This window comes from Aulonocara stuartgranti (genome assembly GCF_965226115.1).
Source record: "Aulonocara stuartgranti genome assembly, chromosome: 20".
In the NCBI taxonomy this organism is placed as follows: Eukaryota; Metazoa; Chordata; class Actinopteri; order Cichliformes; family Cichlidae; genus Aulonocara; species Aulonocara stuartgranti.
In genome coordinates, this window is record NC_138956.1 from 19,686,035 (window position 1) to 19,713,699 (window position 27,665).

The 27,665-nt window shown below is 39.9% G+C and overlaps 1 protein-coding gene across 4 annotated transcripts; it reads left to right on the top strand.

Moving 5' to 3' along the window:
* The first annotated feature begins 814 nt into the window (after positions 1–814).
* LOC309696403 (protein-serine O-palmitoleoyltransferase porcupine-like) lies at positions 815–27,665 on the top strand. 4 transcript variants are annotated; one of them, XM_082517620.1, is made up of 14 exons: positions 815–970; positions 1,997–2,165; positions 2,973–3,109; positions 4,713–4,905; positions 13,008–13,051; positions 14,203–14,384; positions 14,470–14,600; positions 15,928–16,053; positions 16,536–16,636; positions 21,284–21,360; positions 22,006–22,069; positions 23,201–23,286; positions 24,782–24,892; positions 27,139–27,665. In XM_082517620.1, coding segments are annotated over exons 2-14 (1,356 nt in total). In that variant the 5' UTR covers positions 815–970; positions 1,997–2,163; the 3' UTR covers positions 27,241–27,665. The 4 variants fall into 4 exon arrangements, with proteins under 4 accessions (XP_082373746.1, XP_082373748.1, XP_082373747.1 ...); XM_082517621.1 differs by lacking the exon at positions 815–970 and adding an exon at positions 977–1,096; XM_082517622.1 differs by lacking the exon at positions 1,997–2,165 and having other exon boundaries at positions 817–970.

Here is a 27,665-nt window from a genome sequence, read left to right on the forward strand (position 1 = left end):
GTAGGAGTGGGTGTAGGTGTGTCTTTTGATGCTGAAATGATTGATAGGTCAGAATTAATGATTGAACAAACAAATAAAAAAAGCATAGGTGTGAAAATGTTGATTTTTTGATTTTTGAATGTCTGGCTCCTGGAAAGCAAAATGGAAAGAAATGAGAGGTGACTCAAAACCTTTGCACAGTATTGTAATTGTGCATATCACAGACAGATGAGCTTGTAACAGCTGCTGTTCACAGTGAAGCAGATTGAAAGTATGGCGGTTTTATACTTGAATGTGGAATGGCAGGGTTACTTTATAGTATGATCTCATACATCATATGAGATTAAAAACCCAAAATATCAAAACCTTTGCACAGTATTGTAATTGTGCATATCACAGACAGATGAGCTTGTAACAGCTGCTGTTCACAGTGAAGCAGATTGAAAGTATGGCGGTTTTATACTTGAATGTGGAATGGCAGGGTTACTTTATAGTATGATCTCATACATCATATGAGATTAAAAACCCAAAATATTTGGAACTATTTCAGCTGAAATGAAATAGGTTTAAATAATGTTGCAAACAGGGCAGCAGTTCAAAAAAAATGAAGAAAGAACAAATGTGTTGGCTTTGTGCTCCATTTTCACACATTTGTATTTCACTTGAACATTTACACAGACGTATGACTGTAGCTCTTATTTCTCTAGTTGTTTGCGTGGTCTGGAGAGACTGCTGCCGAGGCTTCCTAGCTTGGTTAAATGCCTGCTGCCTCCTCTGGTCACGTGTCTTCGACTGGAAGAGCCGCTGAGAGGAACGGAGGATACGCATTGAAGAAGCTGCCGTAAAACCAGCAGGGGGCAGTGAAGGAACGGTTTGGAAGACGGGAATGAGTAGGAAAGTGTGGAAGACGAAGAAGAGTAGAGGAGCTGTTTCCGTGCGCCAGCTGGTTGGACCTGGATCTGGGGTCTTTGGCTGTGCTTCAACAGTTCAGGTGAGCCCGCTCTCTGACCTTCCGAACCGGATTGCTGGAATTGATTTAGCAGAGCTAGCGCCACCTGCAGGCCACCTCAAATTGTTGTTACGTGTGGGAAAGGTTGGTGCAGCAGAGCTAACGGAGGTAAGTGAACATGAAAGCTAGTTGTTGCTGGATGACGTGTGCGGCTAGCTCCTGTAGGCCAGTTTCTTAGTGCAGTCTCCGTGGACCTTCGGATGATCCAGTAATGAAACAGTCGCTTTGGAGTAACTTTCGGCGAGGCTGCAGTGCGTGCGGCCGATTGTCATCACTGTCACATAAAGCACAGTAGTCAGTAACCTTCGTGGATGATAAAGTCAGAACCATCGTGTCATTCTTAGCCATCAAGCTCACTCACTTCTTTTTTCTCACTCCAAGATGGTCTTAGATACTTTTCCATGTGCAGATGGGCTCACGGCTCATTTTGATCGATTTCTTTGGAAAGATCTAAGAAGCTTAATGTGTGGAGATATTTCTTTTTGCAGAGAGAAAGAAGCGCCCAATGAAACCAGGACTGATTACTTTAATTCATAAACCTGGAGAAGTTCCTAAACCTGGCCTTTTAAATAATTAAAGGCCAATTACACTGTTAAACGCAGATTATCAAATTCTTGCCGTATCGATTGCTGCCAGATTAAAAAGAGCTCTTTCATCAATAAATCTGTGAATCAATCAGGTTTGTTGAGAGGACGACATACACAATACACAATAGCATACGACTCGTTTAGGATCTGATTGTCTGGAGTGATTTACTAAATGAAAGAAGATTTCTTTTTTTTCTTTTTTTTAGATGTTATGTACTTTCATTGCAAACAGCGAAGTAGACGCGATTAATGTAACGGGAAGTCAGTTGGCTGATGATACTATTTAAAAAAAGAAAACAAATCAAATTTCAGCATCATTAAGAACTATAAACACTGTTTTAAAGCTTTAGGGTTACAGTTGAATATAGATAAATGCAGGAGTGAATGTGAGTGCGAATGGTTGTCTGTCTCTGTGTTTTAGCCCTGCGATAGACTGGCGACCTGTCCAGGGTGTACCCCGTCTATTGCCCTATGACAGCTGGAATAGGCTCCAGCGCCCCCCGGGACCCTGAAAAGGAGAAGCGGAAGCGAATGGGTGGATGGATGAAATCTTAACTCTGCAGCCATTGTATAACGTAAAGGTTAAAAATGTAAGTGAAATATTTGGGGATATTTCTAAAGATAAAGCAGTGTCCAAGGAGAAGAATATTATGAATAATATAGAAAAATGCCAACAGTTGCAAAGAGACATCACTGTTTTTGGTCGAATCCTACAAACTAAAATAGAAAGTCTGTCTAGGCTTATCAAGCCAATATTTTCTTTGCCCATGTCACCTGATGTTGTTAAAGCTTGGTTAGGGAAGATTTGCTGCAGTCAAACATTCTCCTTGTTTGAGGTGGCTCCACATTAAAAATATCGAATTTAGTGACAGAAAAATCCATCCATCCATCCATCCATTCGCTACCGCTTATCCTTTTCAGGTTCGCGGGGGGTGCTGGAGCCAATCCCAGCTGTCATAGGGCGAGAGGCAGGGTACACCCTGGACAGGTCGCCAGTCTGTCGCAGGGCTAACACACAAGGACAGACAACCATTCATACTCACATTCACACCTAGTGGCAATTTGGATTATCCAATTAACCTGTCCCCACAAACTGCATGTCTTTGGACGGTGGGAGGGGGCCGGAGTGACAGAAACATCTCCAACAAATTTATTAGACTAATCTTACAGAAAGAATGTTTTCCTAATCAGATTAAAAGTCATCATGTTAAAAAAAAAACCAACCAAACAAAAAACCTACTTTTTCCTCCATCCATCCATTTTGTTAATGCGCATGTGCAGTTTTTGTGTAAAGCCTACAGAAACATTACAGCCAAGCACTGAAAACAGCACTCGGACTCTTTGACCTTTGTGAACATATTGTGATATTGCTGTGTTGTGTCTGTCTGTGTGTGCAGGATGGACATTCCCAGCAGGTTGGAGGTGTGGCAGGAGCTGGTTGAGAGTTGCGGTCTCATTACTGTCCAGCAAGGCCTCCAGCAGGTGTGGAGGCTGTTGCTACTCTGCCTGCTCTGCAGACTCTGTTTCACACTGGGTGAGCTTCACTCGCTGCACAGGAGCACACGTCCCAGCTGCTGATTACAGTTATCGCTGGACGCAAATGGGTAGTCAGAGCTGCAGAACATCTTCTGCTCAGCCACCTGTGATTTGGCTGAAAATGTTATGGTTTAAAGTTTGGACATGTATGTTTCACATGTTCTCTGTAAAATGTCATCATCATATGACAAGTAGTTTTCTAAATATTCCAGCCTTTTTGACACACTGGGAGGAACAAAAACACAAGTGCCAATGTAAACATCTTCATCCATACAAGTAAATACAGTAAACCAGTTAAGGGTAATGACAGGGGAATAGTCACTTATTTCACACGAGTGTGTGTGTGTGTGTGTGTGTGTGTGTGTGTGTGTGCATATAAAAGTTTGACACGCCTTCCTTTTTAATGTTTTTTTCTTTATTTTCATGACTATTTACATTTTAGATTCTCACTGATGGCATCAAAACTATGAATGAACACATGTGTAAATAACTTAAAACATGTTTTATATTTTAGATTCCTCGATATTTGCCACCCTTTGCTTTGATTACTGCTTTGAACACTCTTGGCGTTCTCTCCATGAGCTTCATGAGGTCGTCTCCTGAAATGGTTTAACAACAGTCTTGAAGGATTTCCCAGAGATGCTGAGCACTTGTTGGTCCTTTTGCCTTCACTCTGCGGCCCATCTTATCCCAAATCATCTCCACTGGGTTTAGGTCAGGCCATCTGGTGCACTCCATCACTCTCCTTATTTTATCTGGGCTCTAATCTGAGCTGCTGTTAACTTGTGGTTTCTGAGACTGGTGACTCAGATGAATTTATCCTCAGTGGCAGAGGGGACTCTGGGTCTTCCTTTCATGGGACAGTCCTCATGTGAGCCAGTTTTGGTGGTTTTTGCAACTGCACTTGGGGACACAATCAACATTTTTGCAATTTTCTGGACTGACTGACCTTCTGTTCTTAAAGTAACGATGGGCTGTTGTTTCTCTTTACTTAGCTGATTGGTTCTTGCCATAATATGAATTCTAACAGTTGTCAAATAGGGCTGTCAGCTGTGTACCAACCTGACTGCTGCACAACACAACTGATGGTCCCAACCTTATTAAGAAGGCAACAAATGAACCCTGACAGGCACACCTGTGAAGTGAAACCATTTCAGGTGACGACATCATGAAGCTCACTGAGAGAAGGCAGAGGGTTTGCAGCACTGTCAACAAAGCAAAGGGCGGCTACTTTGAGGAATCTGTGATATAAAACATATTTAGAATTATTTATCAGGGGTTTTTTTTGCTACATAATTCCATATATCTTGCTTCATATATATGATGTCTTCAGTTTGTATCTACAATGTCGAAAGTAATAAAAATAAAGAAAAAACATTGAGTGAGATGATACATATATATATTCAGCATTAGTCAGAAATAAGCTTATTGCTGTTTTGATTTGTTTAGAGCCTCAGACTAGCTATTAAAAATTATTTTAAAATATTAAAAATTAAAACCTTGTGTGACCATGTTTAACTTTATTATGCACTGCAGTGTCTGCAACAACAACAGGCTACTTGTGATTACGTTTCTAAGTGCGTCCTGCTTTGCTTCCTCAGGTGTGGTGTCTACTGTGAAACATGTAGTGTCAGCGCTGGCTGGGATGTTTGGCCTCTTCCTGTTCTTTGAGCAGCACATGCAGTGGATTCTGCTGCTCACTGCTCTCTGTTACTTTATTCTGCTGCTCTGCCGACACTCGAGCAGCCACGGCCTCTTCGTCTCAGGTGTCGTCCTTATCTATATCCTAACAGGGTGAGAAACGCAGACAAAAACACTTTTGTACCAGGAAAATTGCTCCTCAGTGTTTTCTAAACATTTGCACAGAGAAAAGGCTGGCAGTAGACAGTAGGGCACTCCTCTGGAGGCTAACGCTCTGTAACTTGTTGGCTGCTCCTTATTTTGAAAGCTTTTTTATAACAAAGAGTTTTGCTTACCTTCCAAACCAGTGTCACATACAATACCAGTCAAAAGTTTTAGAACACACTAATTTCTTCCAATTTTTTTTTATTAAATATTACGCTGTTTAATGTCTCATTGCACTCTGTAATGAAAGCATAATACAAAAACGCAATTACAGCTGGAAACTCTTCTGTCCAGTTCATCCCAAATCAGCCCGGTGGGGTTTAAGTCTGGAGACTGTGCTGGACTCCATGTTTTCAAGCTCACCACCTTGTTCTTTGTTCCTGAGGTAGTTCTGGCACAGCTTGGATCTATGTTTTGGGTCTTTATGTTGCTGTAGGATGAATCCCTGACCAACTAGGTGCATACCAGAGGGTCCTGCATGGTGCTGCACAATGCTGTGGTTTTGGTTCAGGGAGCCTCTCACTCTGTACAGTCACTGGCCCTGGATCCAGTAAAACAGCCCCAGACCATCACACTTCTTCCTCCATGTTTGACCGTTGATGCCACACACAAAGATCCTGTGTGATGAACCGAGGATTTCAAATGTTGATCCATCAGTCCATAATACCTTCTTCCAGTCTTCAGTAGTCCAATGGTGGTGTTTCACGGCCCAGCCAAGCCTCTTTGTCTTATTCTGACGTCTGGCTTTCTTGCTGCAACTCGTCCTGTCAAACCTGCAGCTCAAAGTCTTCTCTTCACAGTTGAAACTGAGACTTTCTTACTACGACCACTATTAAGCTGCTTGAAGCTGTTGTCCTGTCAGCCGCCTATCACACAGCTGGTAACTTGGCCTCTGATTCAGTTGTGTCTTTGGGTCTACAGACTTTGTTTCTGAGCCTTTGGATGATGAAGCAAACTGGACTCACTGACACCTTGACTTTCTTTGCAGTTTCTCTGTAGGACAGACCGACAGTGTTATGATGGTCTGTCTCTCTTCCATTGTTAATCACCTTTTTCCTCTCCATTCTTGCACCATCACACTACCTTCTGCAGTACAATACTGTTCAACTGATGCTCATGAGGGTATGGTACCACAGTGTGTTCCAACACTGCTTTTATGCAGACAGAGGGGATTGGAAGTAAATCAACAGAGTTCTCATAATTAGTATGAAAGCAGTAAGGGTTAGAACTTCCATACAAATTGATAAATAAGATAGTAATTAAGTTAAGTCAGTTGATGCCAATCAAGTGCTCTTAACAAGTGTCACAGTCTTCCCAGGAGTGGACGGTCCTAGCAAAATTCAGTTAGGCTCAGGCCCAAAGTGCTCAGGAAGTGCAGACGACTCTGCTGCTCTGCAGGCTGCATGTTCAGGACTGCAGGATTTCACAGGGGGTTTTTTTTCATCACACTTGGTGTGCAAACACCTTAACTGTTAAAGTTCTCGACAGTACAATTAGAGAAATACTGAACAAGTGTGGCTTGTTGGGAAGGTTTGCCAGGAAAAAAATCCTCTTCTCTCTAAAAAGAACATTGCAGCATGGATTAGGATTGTACAATTGCATCTGAACAAATCACAAGACTTCAACAACATCTTTTGGGCCGATGAGACCAAAGTGCAGACGTCTGGCCACAACGCACAGTGTCACATTTGGAGAAAACCAAACATAATACATGAGCACTCAAGTATTCTAGAGTCATATGTTAGGCTGTCTGTCTGACAGCTCAAGTTGGACAATGATCTCAAAGTGATGCAGACCTTAACCTGACTGAACCTTCAACTTTGTAATGGGGCCCAAAGCTCTGTAACAAAATAAATAGCATCAGTGAGATGTCACTAATGAAGAAGATTATGTAATAATAAAAGAACTATGTGGTACAGCATGAAATGAAACATTTTTTAGAAGGCAAGAAGATTGTAGCTGTTATCTCACAGTGCTGGCTGAGCCTGCAATTACATTTACATGGAGCCTAATACAGCCGTTTCAATCCAAATAAACAGGCCCAAGCTGTACAGAATTTCAGTCAGTTGAAGATGTTTTTTTTTCTCAACTTTTCCATGTAATAGTCTGAAAATAATCCAGGTGATTGTTTTCTTGCTGTGTTCTTCCTGTGTGTCCTCTGACTTCACATACCAATAAGGGGACATATGTTATCAAGATGAACTGCTTTTAATCCATACTCTTAAACACTGATAGACTATGTACAAAATAATGGCTACCCCCTGTTATGTTATAAGATGGCTTTATCAGAGACCCAGGCAGAGTTAGATTTAGTTAGATTTTTTTTAAAAGCCTGACTCTAATGCAAAAAGTCAAAAAACAATTTTGTTGTCATCTATGGTCCTCCTAGCCTGTACTCAGATTTCTTATAATTATTGTGGGCATTTTTTAGCATCCATGTAGATGCTGAAAATGAAAGTCAATGCAACATGTTACTTTTTTTTTATTAGAGTTGATTGGCCTCTCTCAAAGTGTACATGATCCCACTGATTGTTTTAATCACACTCTGAATCTCATCCTGACCAGGGATGTACAGTATCCCAATACTGATACTAGGTTGTGTTATCATGCTAACACAACCTAGCCAAGAAGCCCAATACTGAGCCTGTCCTGGCCTAAGAAATAAAAATGTCTGATAATCTGATGCATTAAAAATTGCAAAAATGCTTCACAAAACTTAATGGAGCTGCGCTATGTGCTGCCAAAGCAGCATTTCATCAGCAAAATGCCTGTCCCAGATACGTACAAGCAAGTACAGTGGCTTGCAAAAGTATTCGGCTTTTTCCACTTTTTGTCACAAACATGAATCAATTTTATTGGAATTCCACGTGAAAGAACAATACAAAGTGGTGCACACGTGAGAAGTGGAACGAAAATCATACATGATTCCAAACATTTTTTACAAATAAATAACTGCAAAGTGGGGTGTGCGTAATTATTCAGCCCCCTGAGTCAATACTTTGTAGAACCACCTTTTGCTGCAATTCCAGCTGCCAGTCTTTTAGGGTATGTCTCTAGACTCCAAGAGGTTTTCTTCCAAGATTGCCCTGTATTTGGCTCCATCCATCTTCCCATCAACTCTGACCAGCTTCCCTGTCCCTGCTGAAGAGAAGCACCCCCAGAGCATGATGCTGCCACCACCATATTTGACAGTGGGGATGGTGTGTTCAGAGTGATGTGCAGTGTTAGTTTTCTGCCACACATAGCGTTTTGCATTTTGGCCAAAAAGTTCCATTTTGGTCTCATCTGACCAGAGCACCTTCTTCCACATGTTTGCTGTGTCCCCCACATGGCTTGTGGCAAACTGCAAACGGGACTTCTTATGGGTTTCTGTTAACAATGGCTTTCTTCTTGCCACTCTTCCATATAGGCCAACTTTGTGCAGTGCACGACTAATAGCTGTCCTATGGACAGATTCCCCCACCTGAGCTGTAGATCTCTGCAGCTTGTCCAGAGTCACCATGGGCCTCTTGGCTGCATTTCTGATCAGCGCTCTCCTTGTTCGGCCTGTGAGTTTAGGTGGACGGCCTTATCTTGGTAGGTTTACAGTTGTGCCATACTCCTTCCATTTCTGAATGATCGCTTGAACAGTGCTCCGTGGGATGTTCAAGGCTTGGGAAATCTTTTTGTAGCCTAAGACTGCTTTAAATTTCTCAATAACTTTATCCCTGACCTGTCTGGTGTCTAAATCCAATCAAGAATTTGTGGCAAGATCTGAAAACTGCTGTTCACAAACACTGTCCATCTAATCTGACTGAGCTGGAGCTGTTTTGCAAAGAAGAATGGGCAAGGATTTCAGTCTCTAGATGTGCAAAGCTGGTAGAGACATACCCTAAAAGACTGGCAGCTGGAATTGCAGCAAAAGGTGGTTCTACAAAGTATTGACTCAGGGGGCTGAATAATTACGCACACTCCACTTTGCAGTTATTTATTTGTAAAAAATGTTTGAAATCATGTATGATTTTCGTTCCACTTCTCACGTGTCCACCACTTTGTGTTGGTCTTTCACGTGGAATTCCAATAAAATTGATTCATGTTTGTGACAAAAAGTGGAAAAGTTTAAGGGGGCCGAATACTTTTGCAAGCCACTGTATGCAAGTTCAGGTCCTTGAGGCAACTGTTGTTGTGATTTGACGCTGTATGAACAGAATAGCCCTTTATTGACATTTTAAATAGAATTGAATTACATTGAATTGAACTGAATTACGGTGGCACGGTGGTTAGCACTGTTGCCTCACAGCAAGAAGGTCCTGAGTTCAATTCCAACATCAGGCCGGGGTCTTTCTGTGTGGAGTTTGCATGTTCTCCCCGTGTTTGCGTGGGTTCCCTCCGGGTACTCCGGCTTCCTCCCACCGTCCAAAGACATGCAGCTTGTGGGGATAGGTTAATTGATTAATCCAAATTGTCACTAGGTGTGAATGTGAGTGTGAATGGTTGTCTGTCCCTGTGTGTTAGCCCTGCGACAGACTGGCGACCTGTCCAGGGTGTACCCCGCCTTTCGCCCTATGACAGCTGGGATAGGCTCCAGCGCCCCCCGCGACCCTGAAAAGGATAAGCGGAAGCGAATGGATGGATGGATGAACTGAATTACTCTCTGAATGGTTGGAGAGCATTCCCACTTTAAATGTAAGAACTGATATGTGGAGCTCAGTGTGTTCTTAAAAGTAATACAGTATGTTACTTGTTGGAGAAAGTAATTTGCTACACTACTTGTTACATTGATTTCTCAATTCTCTTTAGAATGACCTGAAACACATGTCACACCCATATGGAAAAGAAATAGAAAAAACTTATAAAAGATTTGCATAAGATGTGGCTTACTTCATATAGTGAATCATATAAGGCTTATATGATTTACTCATGAAAGTGGCCACTTTCTCATTACTTTCATATATTGTTTTAATAAGTATCCAAAACATACAAGTTTCATTTATATACTTTTTCAAGGGATCTTATATCTGTTTTCACTCTTGTATGCTTTTCATACAAGTTTCACACAAGACAGATACAAACTTTATAAGATTTATATATATCCTTTCCATATGGGCATAATTACCATGTAACTGTATACATCTTGGGCTACAAACCCACACAAACACAAATCCATATCCTAATGAGGATACAGTATTTGGGTATGAACAGGAAGCCAACAGCACCGAAAGATTTTAAAGTGATCGGCACGGTGATGCTACTTTAGAAAAATGAGCCAGTAGAAACAGAGATTGCAACCTGACTGATCATCAGTTTGTTACCTGGTGAAGTTCATGGCTGGCTGGGCTGGGGTTGGCATTCACTCAGCTTGAACATCACTCTGGGTTCTTGGCTAGGTTGTGTTAGCATGATAAATGGACTGCTTTTCTACTCTACCTCTACACTTTATACAAGATTTTTCTACGCGTAAGTAGCATTGGAGAGGGTTAGTGTCTTATCTTTTGGCATGCAGACTGGAGCAGGGATGGAACCACCAACCTTCCAATTAGTAGATCACCTGCTCTATTCCTCAGCTACCCATGCTGTTTGTGCAGATGCTTGCAAAGAGCTGAAGGTGTTTTAGCAGCATAATGTGTTGCTTCTGTCCTGGGTGCACTTTGATTACAAAAAATTCTCGACACAAATTCTTTCCTTTGTGTAATGCACGGCTCTGTAGCGCCGATGTCTTTAACAATGTAAACACGAGTGTTTCACCCACATTAGCAACTAAAAATAGACCTGCAATGGAAATGTATTTAGGAGCAGCGTGTGAACAAAAAGTCTGACAACATTGAGCCCACACAGCCCGCAGTTTTCGGCAAACAGACTGATAACATAACAGTAGCAGTGATGACGTTCCTGGCACAGTTAAACATGGAGCCGGAGTCTGTTTACACACCACGAAGAGCAAAGAGACGGAGCCGTTACTGAGCTCAGGTTGAGTGAAACAAAACGTGTTTCTAATCCAAAACAGCAGTGCTGTTCCTGTGATCACCATTAAAACCTTTACTGGGAAACACTATCGGGAGTCCTTCATCCAAGCACCTGATTAACAAACTCTGACGTGAAGGAAAAACAAACTTTGTAGCTGCTCCATCCACCACTGATTGTTCTGCAGTAAAGCTTTTAATAAAAGTGTTCTATTTAATATGTGAAATAATTAGTTTTTTGAGTAACCTTTTTTTTTTTTGACCTACAGCTGTGCAATTAGTTTGCACAAATGTCTTTTTTATTGATGCTTCGTAATGGTAGTTACTCTCAAAACAGAGTCAGTGAGAATCGATAAGTGATTATGGAACTGGAATTGCTAATTTTTTTTTATCTATTTCCATCCCTATGCATTACTGAAAAATGGGATTACGTCCAACACTATTTACAAGACACCGCCAGCAATTATAACAAGTCAGTAGGAAACGCTGTGAAACTTGTGAAAATACAGTTAAAAGTCAAAAATATCTGCTTGTTTGTGGTGAGCAGCAGATCAACCAAGTTAAGAATTTTAATGGCATCATGCACACATTCATTTAGACACGTAGACACTGAGCCATGGTTCTGTGCTACATATTTCTGCAGACACTTTTATATAATTTATTTTATGTAATATTCAATACTGAACTGTGAATTTAGTCTTTATCAAGGTAGCAAGTTTTTTTATTCTGTTTTCATAAAACTTTACTTTTATACACTATATTTACGCATTTTATACATTTACTACTACTACTGGGTTTACACGAGGTTTAAGTCCTTTACAAGTTTGAAACTTTTTGTCCTTCATAATGGAAAATTGCTGAAAATAAAAGTGGGTATCACTTCAGCTAGGTCCTAATTTTATAAATTCTACACTCAGGTTTGAGGTTATCACTGAAATGCATCCAGATGCATACAGAGTTTACGTTTTCACTTGTTTCTTCATTTTTTCTCAACACGCTTGCATTTAAATCTCTCTGTGTACCTGGCCTGTACCAACACACTTATTGTCTTTTGAACATCTGCCCCCTTCCTTCTTTCACATAATGTCTTTGAATGTGATTGGCTGCATGGTCTGTCCATCAAAGTAAAGTCCCACCCCTGCCTGTATATAATAAGTGTGCACTCAGACAGTGCACTCCTGTGCAGGCAAGTCAACCAACCTAGATCTGGTTTCTGCAGCAGCCATATTTCTCTGTGCACCTACAACAAGTGTGCAAACCAGGAGACTCGCTATCGATAAAAGGAGAACCAAGCAGACAGCTGAGAAGGCTCAAGTGCTGTTTTTTGTAAAGAAGAAGCTGCAGCTAATCTTAACGTGAACGTCACTCTTACAGTAGAGTTGTGAAAAGAAAGAGTCTTGCAGTCTTAGGCCGTGTCTTATCTTAGGGTCCAGCTAAAACCAAACATCTGAGGTCAGTGTGTTTGGAAATGTTTTCATGTTAACCTTCCCTTTAGTTAAAAACATTGTTGAAAGGTTAGTTGTCAAACAGCTAAGAGAGCATCTGCAGAGGAATGATTTATATGAAGACTTTAATTCAGCATTTCGATGCACCACAGCACAGAAACAGCTTTAGTGAAGGTTGCAAATGATCTTCTCATGGCCCGTGACAGTGGACTCCTCTCTGTGCTTGTCCTTTTAGACCTCAGTGCAGTGTTCAGTACTGGTCACCATAATATTCGATTACAGAAATCACAACACTACACAGGTAATAAGTGACCTATCTGTTGAAACATTGTAGAGCAGATAAAGTTTTCCTTGTGGTGAGATTTTATTTCATTTTAATAAGTATATCCTTGTAAACTGGATGTGTTCCAGCTAAATATAGTCTTAATATAGTCTTGGTTTTTAATACACCATCATTATTTAAAGCAGTTGTCAATGATGAAAAGTACAGTTGCAGTCTGAGTTCTCATGCCTAAACTTAGAGACAAATAGAGCAGTTGTACATGTCTATCTAGGAGCTGCAATTCCTATAATAATTTAGTAATTCATTTCCTTTAGTGCTGCACTGTCCAGCTTCTAGAGTAGCATTGATGGCTTATCATGTTACTTTTCTGCCTCTTCTTTTTAGAGAGTTGCATTTAATTGACACGGTGACCTGGCACAAAATAAGAGGTAAATATTACATCAATTTTGTTTTGTTCCTAGTTAATCTTCTGTAATTTTTTTTGCAATTTTCATTTTGTGTCTTGGAGAAACATTTAAAGGTTTATTTTAGCCTTTGTACTGTTTATCTTTTGTTCCCTGTACGTCAACCTTGTATGGCAACAAATTAAATATATTCTTCTTATTATTATTATTATATTTACACCCAGTCATCATGGGCATGAGTATCATTGTAATTTATGTCTTTAAATTATTTCTTTAAACCCCCTTTTCCAGGTTGGAATCTGTATAGCATAGATCTTTAATTTGGGGGATAAGTATGACTTCCTCTAGTCCACACAGGGTTTAAAATGGATACAGGCTAAATGCTGTGAAAACATTTTTCCCTAGGTTTCATATCATCAAACACATTTTTAATATTAGACAAAGCCTGAGTAAATGCAGAATGTCTGATTACAGCCACATCTGCTAAGTCAAGACGTCACTTAATAAATAGGTCTTGTCTGAAAACGTGAAGGAGGATAAAAGATCTCAAAAAGCAATATTTCCTGCTACGATGTAATGAAACAGCTGAGAAACAAAGTCAGTATGGAAAGGGTTACATGTCTAAAGCTTTAGGACTCCAGTGAGCCACAGAGAAATTGGTGCGGTGCCTACCAAAAAGCATCTGGTTGAGGTCCAAGTATTAGTGCAGATGTATGTATACTTTCAACCTGGTGTAGCTTAGAGAAAATCCTGATTAATTCATAATAAAACTTGTGCACCCAGTTGTTGTTTTTAAAGTAATTAAAGTTGTATGCTTTAGACTCTACCTTGGAAAAAGAACAGTTTGATAAATTACCATGGCATTCATGCCCCTAATACCTATACAGCAAATGAAAGCTCAGTCCAACATGTTAGAAAGACTTGATATCACATATATGATGCAGCTCATAGACTGAAAAAATGACCATTGTGAACTATAGTATATTGGTCATATATATGTACATCTGTAATGTATAGATCAAGCCTCACAGCAGACACCTTTTACTCTTAATAAGATTATATTCAGACTATGTTAGCTTATAATAGTGACTTCTATGAGGAAGTGATTCCTCATAAAATGTGAATGTAGTATCCTGTAATGGTAACAAATTACTTTATTTTTGTGTCTCTTTGAGGCTCTCAGATGGTGGTGGCCATGAAGGCCATTTCTGTGGCCTTTGACTTGGACAGAGGTGCACTGAGCAGCCTGCCTTCGCCAACTGAGTTCCTGGGCTATATTTTCTTTGTGGGTACTGCCGTCTTTGGCCCTTGGATCAGCTTCTCCAGTTATAAGAATGTTATTGAAGGCACAAAACTTGTGAGTAACTGCCAGTTCTACCTTAATCTGCATGCTTTCTAGTCCTGTATGGCACTGTGATGGTAATGATGGATTTGGGTTTCAGAGCTGGTTGTGGCTGCATACCTCTAGCGGCAGTCTAGTGAAGAGTCAGATCTGTTTGCTAATCTCCACCTGTATTGCCCCATACCTTTTCCCGTGGTTCATCCCGATCCATGGAAACTCTGTCACAAAGAAGTAAGAGATTTTAATTCAATCGTTGCTCTTTTTACACCCAGAGCACTGTTCCACTACACTGCTTTGACACTATACTGTCTGTCTTTCTTTCTCTGCTTCCAAGATACATTTGAGAAAGGTAAGGCTTTGCCCCAAGTATTAACATTTGTTCAAATTCCCAAGTATAGAAACTATTTAGTCATGTTCTGATGATGGTATCATAGTGTAGTGTCATACTTTTCTCACTTCTTGAAATTGGCACTGTAGTCTTTGTCTTCTCACACACATAACAGTATATCTTCAGTTTGTTATACAGAAGATTAGAAGCTAATATGCATCTGCACTGGTTTTAATTAGTATGACTTGAGAGTCTTCCTTCTGGTGATTTCAGACACCGAAATGAAGGCATGACACACAAGCATATCATACTCATATCAAATGTAATAGAAGTGTTTAACAGAGACAGATGAAATTTGGCAGCTGTGAAAATAAAAAGGGAAAAAATGATGCACCGTTTCTTATATTAAACTCAATAGGGCCGATTAATCAACAGAATGGTGCAAAGTAGGGATACTTTCCCAGGAAAATATCGGACAGAATGTGATGAGGAGCTCTGATGAGAAGACAGCCAGTTTAGTGTTTACTGAGGAGTCTAATCTTAGAGGGTTTAGATTATAAACGGGAACAAATGTCACACAGTAAGTCAAAATATCATAACATCTTGGTCATGAGAACAATCCTGTGACACTCGATAGATATGTGTGTCTGTATTTGTAATTGTTATGTGATCCGTGATGTATGACTTTTAACCCCATTTATGATCTAAACCTTAAATGATTAGACTATGGATTAAATAATTATGTTTTATTCTATTTTAATACTGTTTTTATTTTATTTGTGCTCCATTGCTAGTCTTTCTTTTTTACAGTTATGAACTGAATACACTGTTATCCAAAACATTTTTGCATATCTGTTTGTGCAGCTGGCTAATTCCGGTTTGTCTTATTCCCATTGCTTTGATAAGGAGCTCTTACATACAGTGACTCAGGTGTACGAGTTGTTTAGATTATCTGCATGCTTGAAGAAAAAAAATGACGTCGGTGTATCAATCATAGTGTCGTAAGAGGAAGCAATATGAGATCAGCAGATGAGTAGTCCAGTCAGAAATCAGTCCACCTCTGACGTTTTATGGAAATGAATAACTTGCTGGGTGAGAACTAGCACTAGAAGTCTGATTGCTCGAGTTATTTGGCTTTAACGTGAATTGCTGTAATTATTTGTCGTGTGCCAGCCAGAGATTATTTAATGATGATGTGTGTATGTGACTTGATTGTGGTGTGTTGCATAGGTGGCTGCATGCTTACGAGAATGCAGTGTCCTTCCACTTCAGTAACTACTTTGTGGGTCACTTGAGCGAAGGCACCAGCATGCTGGCCGGAGGAGGATTCACTGAAGATAAAGACAACACAAGATGGTAAGATTAGCTGATCTGCTATCAGCTGCTCTGCTCTCTTCATCCTGGAAACTGTTTAATCAACAGTCAAGTTTTTCAACCCTCTAGAATAATCTACTGTAAAACAAGGCAGAATTGAAGAGCATCATTGGGTGTAATGGCAGGCTTCCAATCTAGCTTATTATATGATAGCAGTATAGTGCAACAGGCTCTGCACAGCAAAATGCCCCAGATTGCTTGAACCAAACGTTGCTAAGACAATTCTAGCTGGAGCGGACAAACAAAGATTCCTGAAGAAGGGAAGAAAAGTCTTGCACAAAGCAACTGGGAATAACAAGGCAGGCTAGTAGCAACACAAAGAATGACATGCTGCCGGAGACTGACTCGGTGCCAGTCCAAGAAGATTCACATTAGAAATCTGACTGTGATTCAAAATTTTTTTAAAAAGTGGAAAAAAACAAGTTGTGTGTGTGTGTGTGCGTGTGTGCGTGCGTGCTGTGCAGGGATATGAAAGTGGTGAAGCCTCTCAGTGTGGAAATCCCTCGCTCCATGGTGATGGTGGTTACATGCTGGAACATCCCCATGTCTCGCTGGCTTAAAACCTGTAAGTCTCAATCTTCTCTGTCTGTTAAACTTTCCAGAGTGTCGAATTTAAGGATGCCAAAATTTGTTGAACCGACAGAAGCAGAAGCAGACGGCTTTTCTAGCGTGTACACACTGAAAGGGAATTGCAGCAATGAAAGAACTGTAGAATGTGAACCATCTTTGGCGACTAGAGCAGGGGTGTCAAACTCAAATACACAGTGGGCCAAAATTCAAAACTGGAACAAAGTCGCGGGCTAACGCTAATATTTATTGAAAAAAAAATCTTCCTCTAGATATAAGAATGAATCTTTTCTTATGGACTCAAACAAGTTTTGCTGAAAAACTGAATATGGAACAAGCAAAGCTTAATACTAAACAATATATATATATTAACTGTATAATACCAGTAGGCCAGCTCTGATAGTAATTTGGTATGGCTTCATGGGCCAAATGTAATTAGGCTGCAGGCCAAATTTGGCCCGCGGGCCAGAGTTTGACACCTATGGACTAGAGGCACCATAAACAAGTACTGAGAGTATTGTCAATTGTTACATTTGTTTCTATATATATATATAAAATCAATGTTTGTCTTTTAATTTCTTTGAAAGATACAATATCTAATTAACAGAAATAACAGCAAACAAGATCTTAGTTAGCTTAACTCTAGCTTTTATTAAAAGGTGTAACTTGAACCTTACTGGAGTTGTTCACAGGCTCAGTGAACACAGGCCTGCCTCTTACTGCAGGGACAACAACTAACACTGTTACTGAGTGATGAACGTTTAGAGGTTTTAGTAACAACATATTATTCTTAATATATCTCTCTGGGTTTCTGTTAACTCCTTGGCTAGGTTTAAGAGGATTAAGACAGGCTCTGAGTGTTAGTGAAGAGTTACAGATGACTAGGAAAGTACAGCTGGAGTCCTGAGGGAAACTGCAGAGGAGGTTTTTGATGGAACCTCTGGGAAGTAGACAAGGAGACTTTGTGCTGGAATGAGAAAGAAGAGTATTTAAAGAAGCTGGCAAAGAAAAAATGACATGAATACAATATACAGGAGTAGCGTACAGTAAAAAGAGGTGCAGGGCTCTAGACTAACTTTTTGCCACGGTTGCACTGGTGCACCTTGATGCCCACCAGCACAAAAAAGTTAGGCGCACCCAAATTTTTCAACCGCATCGCTTAACACAGCAGTTTTACATGTGCACTTTTGGGGGGGAAATTGCTGTCCATACAGACAATATTGATTTGTAAATGATTAATTAACAATCTTGTCAATACAAAGTTCTTTATTTGGAGCACATTTCTACAAGAAAGATAAGTTACTGAAAAAGTGCTTGTGCTTAAAGTGCGTTGGCACTCTTTGGTGATATTGTAGGCAATGTTAAATTTAATTATCACATCGGCCCCCTCTGATGACCTGTTTTGCTGCTGCCTGCAGCAGTGGGTAGAGGGGACACTTGGGCCGTGCGTTTATCATGTTTTTGGATACACTGTGCTTGTTCAGCGTTCATGGCTCCGTGTCAGAGCACTGGCTATGAATTTCAGACGAATTAGGCCTTAACAAAAAAGTTATCAATAGTTCTTATTATCTTTTCTCATTACCCACAGCTACATCCACTTCTGTCAGGCCTAGGCTGCTCACTAGGGCTGGGTATCGTCACTGATTTCTATAATCCATTCGATTACGATTCACGAGGTCCCGATTTGATACAATTCAATTTTGTTAAAAAATTAAGTTAAAAGTTCCAAGTTAAAAGTAAAAAAAAAAAAAAGGAAGAAGACAGCGGCCGACAGTGCTGTAAACAACGGTGCACTGATGGGTACTAAGCGAATGAATAATGCAGAAAACAGAGATTTGAGATGGGAAACTGTTCTTGAAGTACACTGAGAGAGAGAGAGAGAGAGAGAGCTGTGCATGAAGTTTGATTTTTATCGTGGTGGAAGCAAAACAGCAAAAGTAAGAGAAGATTAATGACGACATTTATGAAATGTGAAGCATAGTTTGGATATTCTTTTGCTGCTGGTTCAGTGAATTTTGGTTGGAGAGAGATAAAACCTGCAGCTCAGAATCTAGCACAAAAAAGACGTAAACACAAAGCGGGACATATCAGAATCTGTGAGCTGTCGGCTTTCGGCCCCGAGGGCGTGTCCGTGTACAGGCCGTTGGGTGAGAAAGCCCAGAAAGACAAAGCTGATTCTGATGCGTCGGGTCCGCTCTGTGTTTATGTCATTGTGTGAAATCTGTGTACCTGCTCTCATTTGCTGTTTGGCGGTTGTTGAAATACTTTTGTGAGCTTTAACCTGAGATTCTGGCGTTTCTGGCAAAATACATTTATATTTAAAAGTCGATTCAGATTTAATGAATTGTTATCGCTTTATTCAAGCTACTCACCTCTCTCTATCCACCTGGCACCTGCACTTTCGAACTTACACACAAAGCCAATCAGAGAGGTCCCGCCCCTGACTATCTCTGATTGGTTTATACCACGATAGGGGCATAATGTGTGTCTGTTGTTGACCACAGGGAGACTTTCAGGGTTGCGGAGACTTTTCCCCCCCACTCGAACAGCTAGACCAGTGTGACCTAAGATTTTTTTAGTGGCACCATCGAAAAATTTGGTCAGACTCTAGAGCCCTGATGTGGAAAAGGTTTCTGGAGGGTTGAATATGAGGCTCAACACTAAGGAAAGAGAAAAGAACCTGTGGATTGACAGAGAGATTGAGCTCGTGAGCATGAAAACTGCAAAGGTGGTTGGTCCAGATTCAGTTCAGTTCAATTCAATTTACATAGCACCAGCTCACAACAACAGTCACCTCAGCGCACTGTATACTGTAAGGTAAAGACCCTACAGTAATACAGACAACATACCTGTGGAGGTATGGCGATGTCTAAGAGATAGTGGAGTAGGGCTGCCACGGTTAGTCGACTATCAAAATCGTCGACGACTGATTTAATAGTCGACGCCTCGTTTGAAGCTTTGTAAGATCCCAAAAGACGCAGGAATAAGTAGTAGGATTTAAGAGTGTAATAACGGACTGAAACAGAAGATGGCAGCAGCAGTTTTAATATTACTCTTATTATTCTTTCTGGGTCACAAAATAAATGTTTAACATATTTTCAGGCGAGAATTTATCTGTGTAAACTTAAAATATCTGCTCAGTTTATCAAGACGCCACATATTTTCAAAAGCGCTCCGACGTTTTCGGAGACGTCTGTTACCCACCAGCTCGATAGCTAGCCGGGGTTCAAGGCTCACTAGAGCCGCTGAGAACACCGGACTCCCGGCAAATCGTTTTCAAACCCACCGCCGTTTTTCGCTACTCAGGTTAAACATGATATATAAGTCACTTATATTCAGTATTTTATTTGTTCCTGAGTAAATCGGTTTGGCTGAGATTAAAGTTATAGTTTTTACACAGCTGAATAAACGTCAAGCAGATAACTGATTATCAGAAGTGTGAGATGCTCGAGAATATACTCCGGTGTCCTGTTATATTTTAGAAAGCAAGGAGCAGACCGCTGAGTTAATTAAACTCCACTGAAACAATCTGCAAATTTCATTAAAATTTAATAAACTACCATCTTGTCATTATTTTTAGTTAGCACGCACCTTAAACACTTAAAGCTGTAAGCTAATGATAGTCATATAAGAGCAGATGCATGCTGGTGCAATAAGCGGATACATGATATGATTAGTTGACTAATCGCAAAAATAATCGGTGACTAGTCGACTATCAAAATAATCGTTTGTGGCAGCCCCATAGTGGAGACTGTTAAACACAATCTTAGAGAGTGAGAGGATACCTGAGAAATTATGTTCAAGAACATGAGTGATGTGCAGAGTATCTACAGAGGCATAAAGCAGAGTGTCACTGGAGAAGTACAGAGAACACAGATCATGTTGTACCAAAGGAGGCACTGTGGTATTGTATGAGGAAGTCAGGAGTGATAGAAAAGTATGTGAGGGTGGTCCTGGACATGTGTGGGTGTGCAGTAGTGACAGATGGAGTCAAGGTGGTGCTGCAATTATGTCAGGGATCTGCTCTGAGCCCTTTCTTATTTGCAGTGGTGATGGACAGGCTGACAGATGAGCCCAGGCAGGAGTCTGTGGGGATATGACGTTTGCAGATAACACTGATCTGTAGTCAGAGTAGCGTGCAAAGGGAGGTATGTGCTGGAGAGAAGAGGGGAGTCAACAGAAGCAAGAAAACACGTGTGAATTAGAGGGAGAGAAATGGAAATTGGAACGTGCAAGGAGCAAAGGTAGTGAAGGTGGAGGAGTTTAATATTCTGGGATCAACCGTTCAAAGCGGAGGAGGAGTGGATGAAGATGAGTGTCAGGAGTGTTTTGTGAATTGAAGATGGAAGTGCCTGTTCAGAGGGCGAGTGGATACGTTAAAGAAATGATCATGATGATGATGATGGTGGTGGTGGAGCTGCCAGACAGAAGGAAAAGAGGAAGACCTTAGAGAAGATTCGTGGATCGTGTAGGAGGACATGCAGAGGGCTGGTATGACAGAGGAGGATGACGATAGAGATCGTTTGAGCAGATGATCCGTTCTGATGAGCCGTAAAGGGAGCAGCAGGTGATCTTGTATGAGCACCATGTTGTCATAATGTTGTTTTCAGTGAGTTCATTGTGGTTTGTTCTCCATCTTTTTCAGATGTCTTTAAAAACGCCATGAAATTGGGAACTTTTCCAGCTATCCTGGTGACATACACAGCCAGCGCCTTACTGCATGTTAGTAACATGATGCACACTTCAACACTTGTATCCAGAGTCTATACAGTATACTAAATCCATGCTTAAACTTCACTGTTAATTCAATTCAGTTTTATTTATATAGCACCAAATCACAACAACAGTTGCCTCAAGGTGCTTTATATTATAAGGCAGACCCTACAATAATACATACACTATTACCCACTGTGTGTGAGATTTCACTGAACAACCAGGTCACTAGGCTTGGGCAGTGTCCACCTTATGACATTTCACTGAGGTGTTTGGTATATGACGGTATTTGTTTAAAATGATTTTCTGAAAGTTGAAATACTGGTGATAGAAGTCTTTGTCAAAAATGACCACAGGTACCCCAAGTGGACACCAAACATTTATTTATTTTATTTATTTATTTTATTTAGGACAGTGCATGTTAATGAACATAAATGTAAAAAAAAAATTACATGAATGTAAACATACCAGATTATAGCCAAGGGCTAATTTCCATCTGTTGTCCTTTAGCATAAAAAATAGACATAATAATTCATAAAAATACATCATTCATTCATAATAAAAACTCCATCACCAAACTTACACATACACACCATTCTGTTCCACTAGTTGTACGTAGTTTACTGCTTAACCTAATTGTATTATCTTCTCCAGGGTCTCAGTTTCCACCTGGGAGCTGTTCTGCTTTCACTTGGATTCATCACATATGTTGAACACGGTATGGATAACTCTGTGCTCACACAGAAGAGTGATTTGCTGGTGAAAGTGGAACAAGTGACACATGATGTGATCTGTTGTGACCCAGGTCACACACAAACACTGAAGAACTGCTTAATAGATTTCTATTAAGGATCGTCAACAGGGCTGAAAAGTTCTGCCTCAATTATCTGTCACAGTCATTCTTAGATTTTAGTGACAAAAATGTTTTTATTGCACTGTCGTGCAAACTGGACACTGACTTTGATCTCTGTAAATTCAGTTGATCTCTTCAAAGAAAGATGAAAAAAACAAACAAATATTATTGATTTCATATTGAAACGTTACACAGAATTAAATAAACAGGGCACAGACTGTGCTATGTTCTGTTAATTACAGAAAAGTTCTTAGCATCAGTGCATTTCTTACACGTAATCTAAAGTCTTGTGTTTCATATGCATAATGACCATGACTAAAACTTGTGGCAAAGTCGTCGACAGCTGTGAGTCCCCCCTCTATCTGTACCGCACAGGTGTTTCCACTTCGGAAAACTAACCACATGAGGGGATAACATGTCTTTTATCCTGTATGTGAACTATTATCCTGCACCTTCCGTACTCAGTGTCATTAGTCTTTGGCCAAACAGAATGCATTTGTGTTTTTAGTGTACCTTTGTTTGGATGGATACACTGACATGCTGTATGGACTTCTGAGTGAAGTGGAACCTTCTACTTGGCCTTCATGCATTAGTTATACTGCAGTTTATGCTGTGTTTTTAGGAGGTTGAATAAATTACAGAATGCTTTGCATATGATTTGGTCTTGATTAACATTGCTTTCTCAGTATATCCAAACGACAGATAATGATCCACATTGAGGAACAAGCTCGTGTGAATTTAGTTGTTTATCTGTCTTTACTCATCCAGAGTAGTCTGCATGTTGCAGGGGACAGCTGTGATCCAAAGGCTGTTTGAGGGAATGTTTGATTTTTCTTTTGCTTTGTTTTCTGTAATTGGAGCACTCGTCGTGTCGCTCTATTGTGTTCATTTAGTGGTAGAAAGTCAGATTTGTGGACCCCTCCTATTTTCCTTTTTTACATTTTCATGTTTAAAGTTTTTTAATTTAATGTAACTGATTATTTTTGTCATCCTCAGTTCTGAGAAAGAGGCTTGCTTCTATCTTCAGTGCCTGTATCCTGTCTAGGCCTTGTGCCTCTGACTGCACCCATCAGCACAAAAAGGTACAGCTTCATCCCTACTCAGCTAACAGATGGAGACAGTGAAAAACAAAACACACACACAGACACACACAGAGACACAAACAGACAGACATAGATGCAGAGCCAAAGTTTGGTTAACCTGTGTTGTGTTTAAATGTGCAGTGTAAAAAGGTGACTTCAAAGTGCTGCACAGCTAAACAACACAGAACAACAAAGATAAACAGGGCAATAAAGTAACTGAATAACTCCAAATAATCCTTTTTCTTTTTTTTTGGTCATTAGGCCATTTGAAACTGACTAATGAATCACTCAAGCACAAACAGACAACAAAATCAAAAGATGAACCACATAACAGAAGACTCATTTTAAGTTGTGTCTTGTATGTAAATTCAATGTCACTAGCAGCCTGTGTTGCACGTTCTTTTTCTCGAGGATAAAGAGAGATAAAGATAAAGAGAGCACCAGTCCAATTCAAATTCAATAGATTTATTGCCTCAAGCAGTTCAAAACCATACATGTACATGGATCTCTTCAGTTCACAGTCTGCAAGCAGTTAGCTGTAGCCGACTTCTGGAAGAGTGCGCTAACTTAGCCGTACACAAACTTAAATATTAAAAAATCAGCTTTCTGAGTGGTCAGAAAACCATTGGGGAGGGCCCTGGTCTAGACTTAGCTCTCCCTGGTTGGCACACAAGTTGGTCCCAACCTCTTGTCGCTTTCCTCCTCCTGCATTTTGGGTGCTTCACCTGCCTGTCTCAATATTTTCTTCTCACACACTAGCTGTTTCATTTCCCGTCATCTAGTTTCATATCCAGGCAGCAACTGTTTGTGAGAACTTACTGTTATTTGACCTTGCCCTGGTTCACGCCCACATTCCTGCACACAGCCCTCCACTAAGTCTGCACAAGCTACTCTCAATCATGTGACTCTAGAACTTTTGTACTTATATTATTTTGAGTCTTCAACCTTTCTAGTCCAAACGTCTGTTTCAAAAAACTGTTTGCTGTTGTTAGCTTGCCACGTCTCAGCATTATGTGCAGTGTGTCCATTCAGGACATGGTCCCAGTGAAACTGAGGCAGCCAGGGAATGAGATGAAAAGCCCGTGGATTACAGTTACATCTAAACTGAAAATTAGTGGTAACAGGACTGATGAATGGATGAATCCAAATGTGACATTTTTGGTTCAAATAGTGATCAGTATGTAGGAAGGAGGTCAGCTGTGAAACACAGTGGAGGCTCCGCCCCAAACCATGAAAACAGAAAGGCACCATCACATTTTGATCCATTAAAAAACACCTGAAAAACATCTGATTGGCACCATTTTTTTTATCATGAGAACGATTCCATCCTGTCAATGTAGTCAAAGCAAAGATGCATAAAAAACCATAGAATAGAACACTAACAGTCATTGTTAGCAAGTTGTTATTTCTTAATATTGAGTAGATTGACGGAGAACATGCAACTTTTGTCTCTATTTTTTCTTTTGTCTTTTATTCTCTCCTCTGCGGTCTATAGGATTATTGGGTGATATTGCTGAACCTGGTTTTCAGCTTGCTGGCCATCTTCCATCTCACTTACCTAGGCTCCATGTTTGACCCAGGAGTTGATGAACAGGAGGTAGAAGAGGTAAGAGCACCATGAGGGCCAACCCCACCTGTATATGTTGAAGATATTATGACAGAGTGCAAATTTATACCCAGTCTCAGTTTGGAAATAAAGCAAGTGACAGCTTTCATACAATAATAACACTGAATATTCTCACTGAATATTTCTCATAATTGTAATTGTTTGCAGAACATTCATTATTTTTAATGGTCTGATTGCTTTAAACTGAATTCTGTGGTGAAAATTGTGTCTCAAATCAGCACATTTTTTTAGAATATTTTTCATTCAACCAACTCTGATTTTCCTTAAAATCTGGTGAATGGTTGAACATGATTGCAGTCAAGTTTTCATACATTATATATATTTTTAAAAAGTTTTTAAACCATGGTCAATCAAACAATTTTCAGGCTATTTTTTCACAGGGACAATTTTTGAACATGAAAATGTGAAAAACGTAAAGATAAAAGCATGAAATTCTTACTAGTCTCAGAATCTGCCATTTGGGACACACCCATTAAAAATGTCTGCGTATTGGCTAAAGATGGCACGATCCCACTTTTTTATGTCCGATACCGATAACATAAATTTGGATATCTGCCGATACCGATATGAATCCAATATAGTGTTTTTTAATCAATAAAACTGTTTTTTTAATATCTTGCTGCATTTTGTATACGTTTATACTCACGTTTAAATAAACAACAACACTAAAGCTATTCTGTTGTACCTGTATGTAAAAAATACACTGCACCCAAAATATTTCATAGTTCAGCAAAACTGATCAATCTAATAAACTTAAACCTACTCCATCCTCCCTATTCTGGTATTTTAAAGAGTACTTAGCAGAAATCTTAAGCAACCTAACTAATAGGGTTGCAAACTCCCAGCAAAAAAAATAATAATAGGGAACCACCCCCCAACCTCCACTTCGTGATGCTTAATCGACTTAATCAACTTTAATTTGATGCAGTGTGGAAAAAAAAAATGCACAGAAATTAATAATTTTTCAAGAATAATTAAATAGATCTTCCTTCAACAGAACTGTAGACTGCACAGATGGCATCTTCCCAAAGGAAAAAGTACTATAGTTTACTAGGGTATATTAGACTTAACAGTTACTATATACAGTAATGGACTTCTATATATTTTACATAAGATTAAAACTTTGGGTGTAAGATTCAGATAATTATTTATTAAAAGCTAGACATTTTAAATGAGAATAAGAAAGAAAAGTATGTCTTTGTGCCCCCATTTTCCCTGTTCATGCCCTATCGGCCCCCCTGGCTAAACTTTGCTAGATCCGCCCCTGGACAGTTACCAGCCATCAACTGCGTAGAAAAAGATCCTGGTGTAGAAAGTAACATTAAATAAATTCTAACAACAGCTTATCAAGGTTAAACGTGCTGCTGTTATTCAGCCGCTGGTTTCCTCTTTCTGGTGCAAAGTGGGCCAAAAACAAACAAGAGACACAGATTCCCGACAGAAAAGCCGATCATTAAGCAGTTTCACGATTGAAATAGCAGCAAGAAGGGGCACTCGCTCCAGGTATTGGTTGTTAAGCTTAAGTGGGAATGCCTTACAAACATTCAGAGATGAACTTACACACTTGCTTTACTTCTCTCTGGGATCACTTCCTCGGAGATGAAATGCTGGTTTGGTAGCGAGGTTATAAATACACACAGCCACTCTATCATGTGAGCACACTGCTCCGACGTGCTACGGTTATGAGCCGAGTTACACCGTGTCGCAAGTTTTGTGAGGTGCTTTTTTATATTTAATGGATCGGATTACATTTTTTTATTTCTTTCCAATATCCGATCCAGTAATTTACGTCAGTATCGGACTGATACCGATACGTAATATCGGATCGGTCCATCTCTAGTATTGGCTAGTTAAAATATGGGAAAAAATTAAAGCCAACTAATGCTCATAATAAACTTCACATTGCAAAAGACAACTATAGTGACAATTTCTGAATGGGTGAATGTAAAGTGCTATGATTGCTCAGAATAGAAAAGCGCTATATAAGAGCCATAAGTCCATTTACCATTTATTTGTTCAAACCAAGGATATTTTTTTATGCACATTGGAGAAAGTTGAGTAGCAGGGCCATTTTAATTTGAGAAGGAATTACCCTTTGACCTTTTCTGGTTGCATGTGGACATTTAGCTGACAGCATGCAAATTCCTAATGCACATGTGTACCTTGTGTATGATTCCCTGGGCTGTGCAGGGACTAACAGCGTCCATGTTTGTTATTGTTTTCAGGATTTCACAGCCATCCACACCATCCAGAGGTGGTCTGAACTGAACTGGGCCAGCCACTGGGTTGTGTTTGCTTCCTGGGTATTCTACTGTTTAATTAAATAATGTTGTCTGGGCCGATGAAAAGGCTGACAGACACCTTTGTTTCAGTGTATACCAGACTGTTTTCTGATTATGAAAGACAGAGATATGCTTAAGTGGGAAGGACGTTGGCACAGGGGGATGACGGTGTGTGCGCTGTGGTGATTCTCAAAGATGTCAATGAGTTTCCAAACAAGTTTTCCGGCCTGTTTGAAAGAATGACTGGTCTCTAAAGGATTAGTAAAATGAAAAGTAGAAACTGGCCCGTTCATATGAATGACCTTTGACATGTGCAGGTCCAAATACATTTCAGCTTCTAATCATGTGAAGAAAATGAAATGTAGCTTTGTTAAAATCTCTTGTCATGTTTTCCTTTTTTTTTTTTTTACTGCTGTTGTTTTTGTGTTTGTGTTTTTTATAAATTTTTAAATAAATGCTAAATACAATAA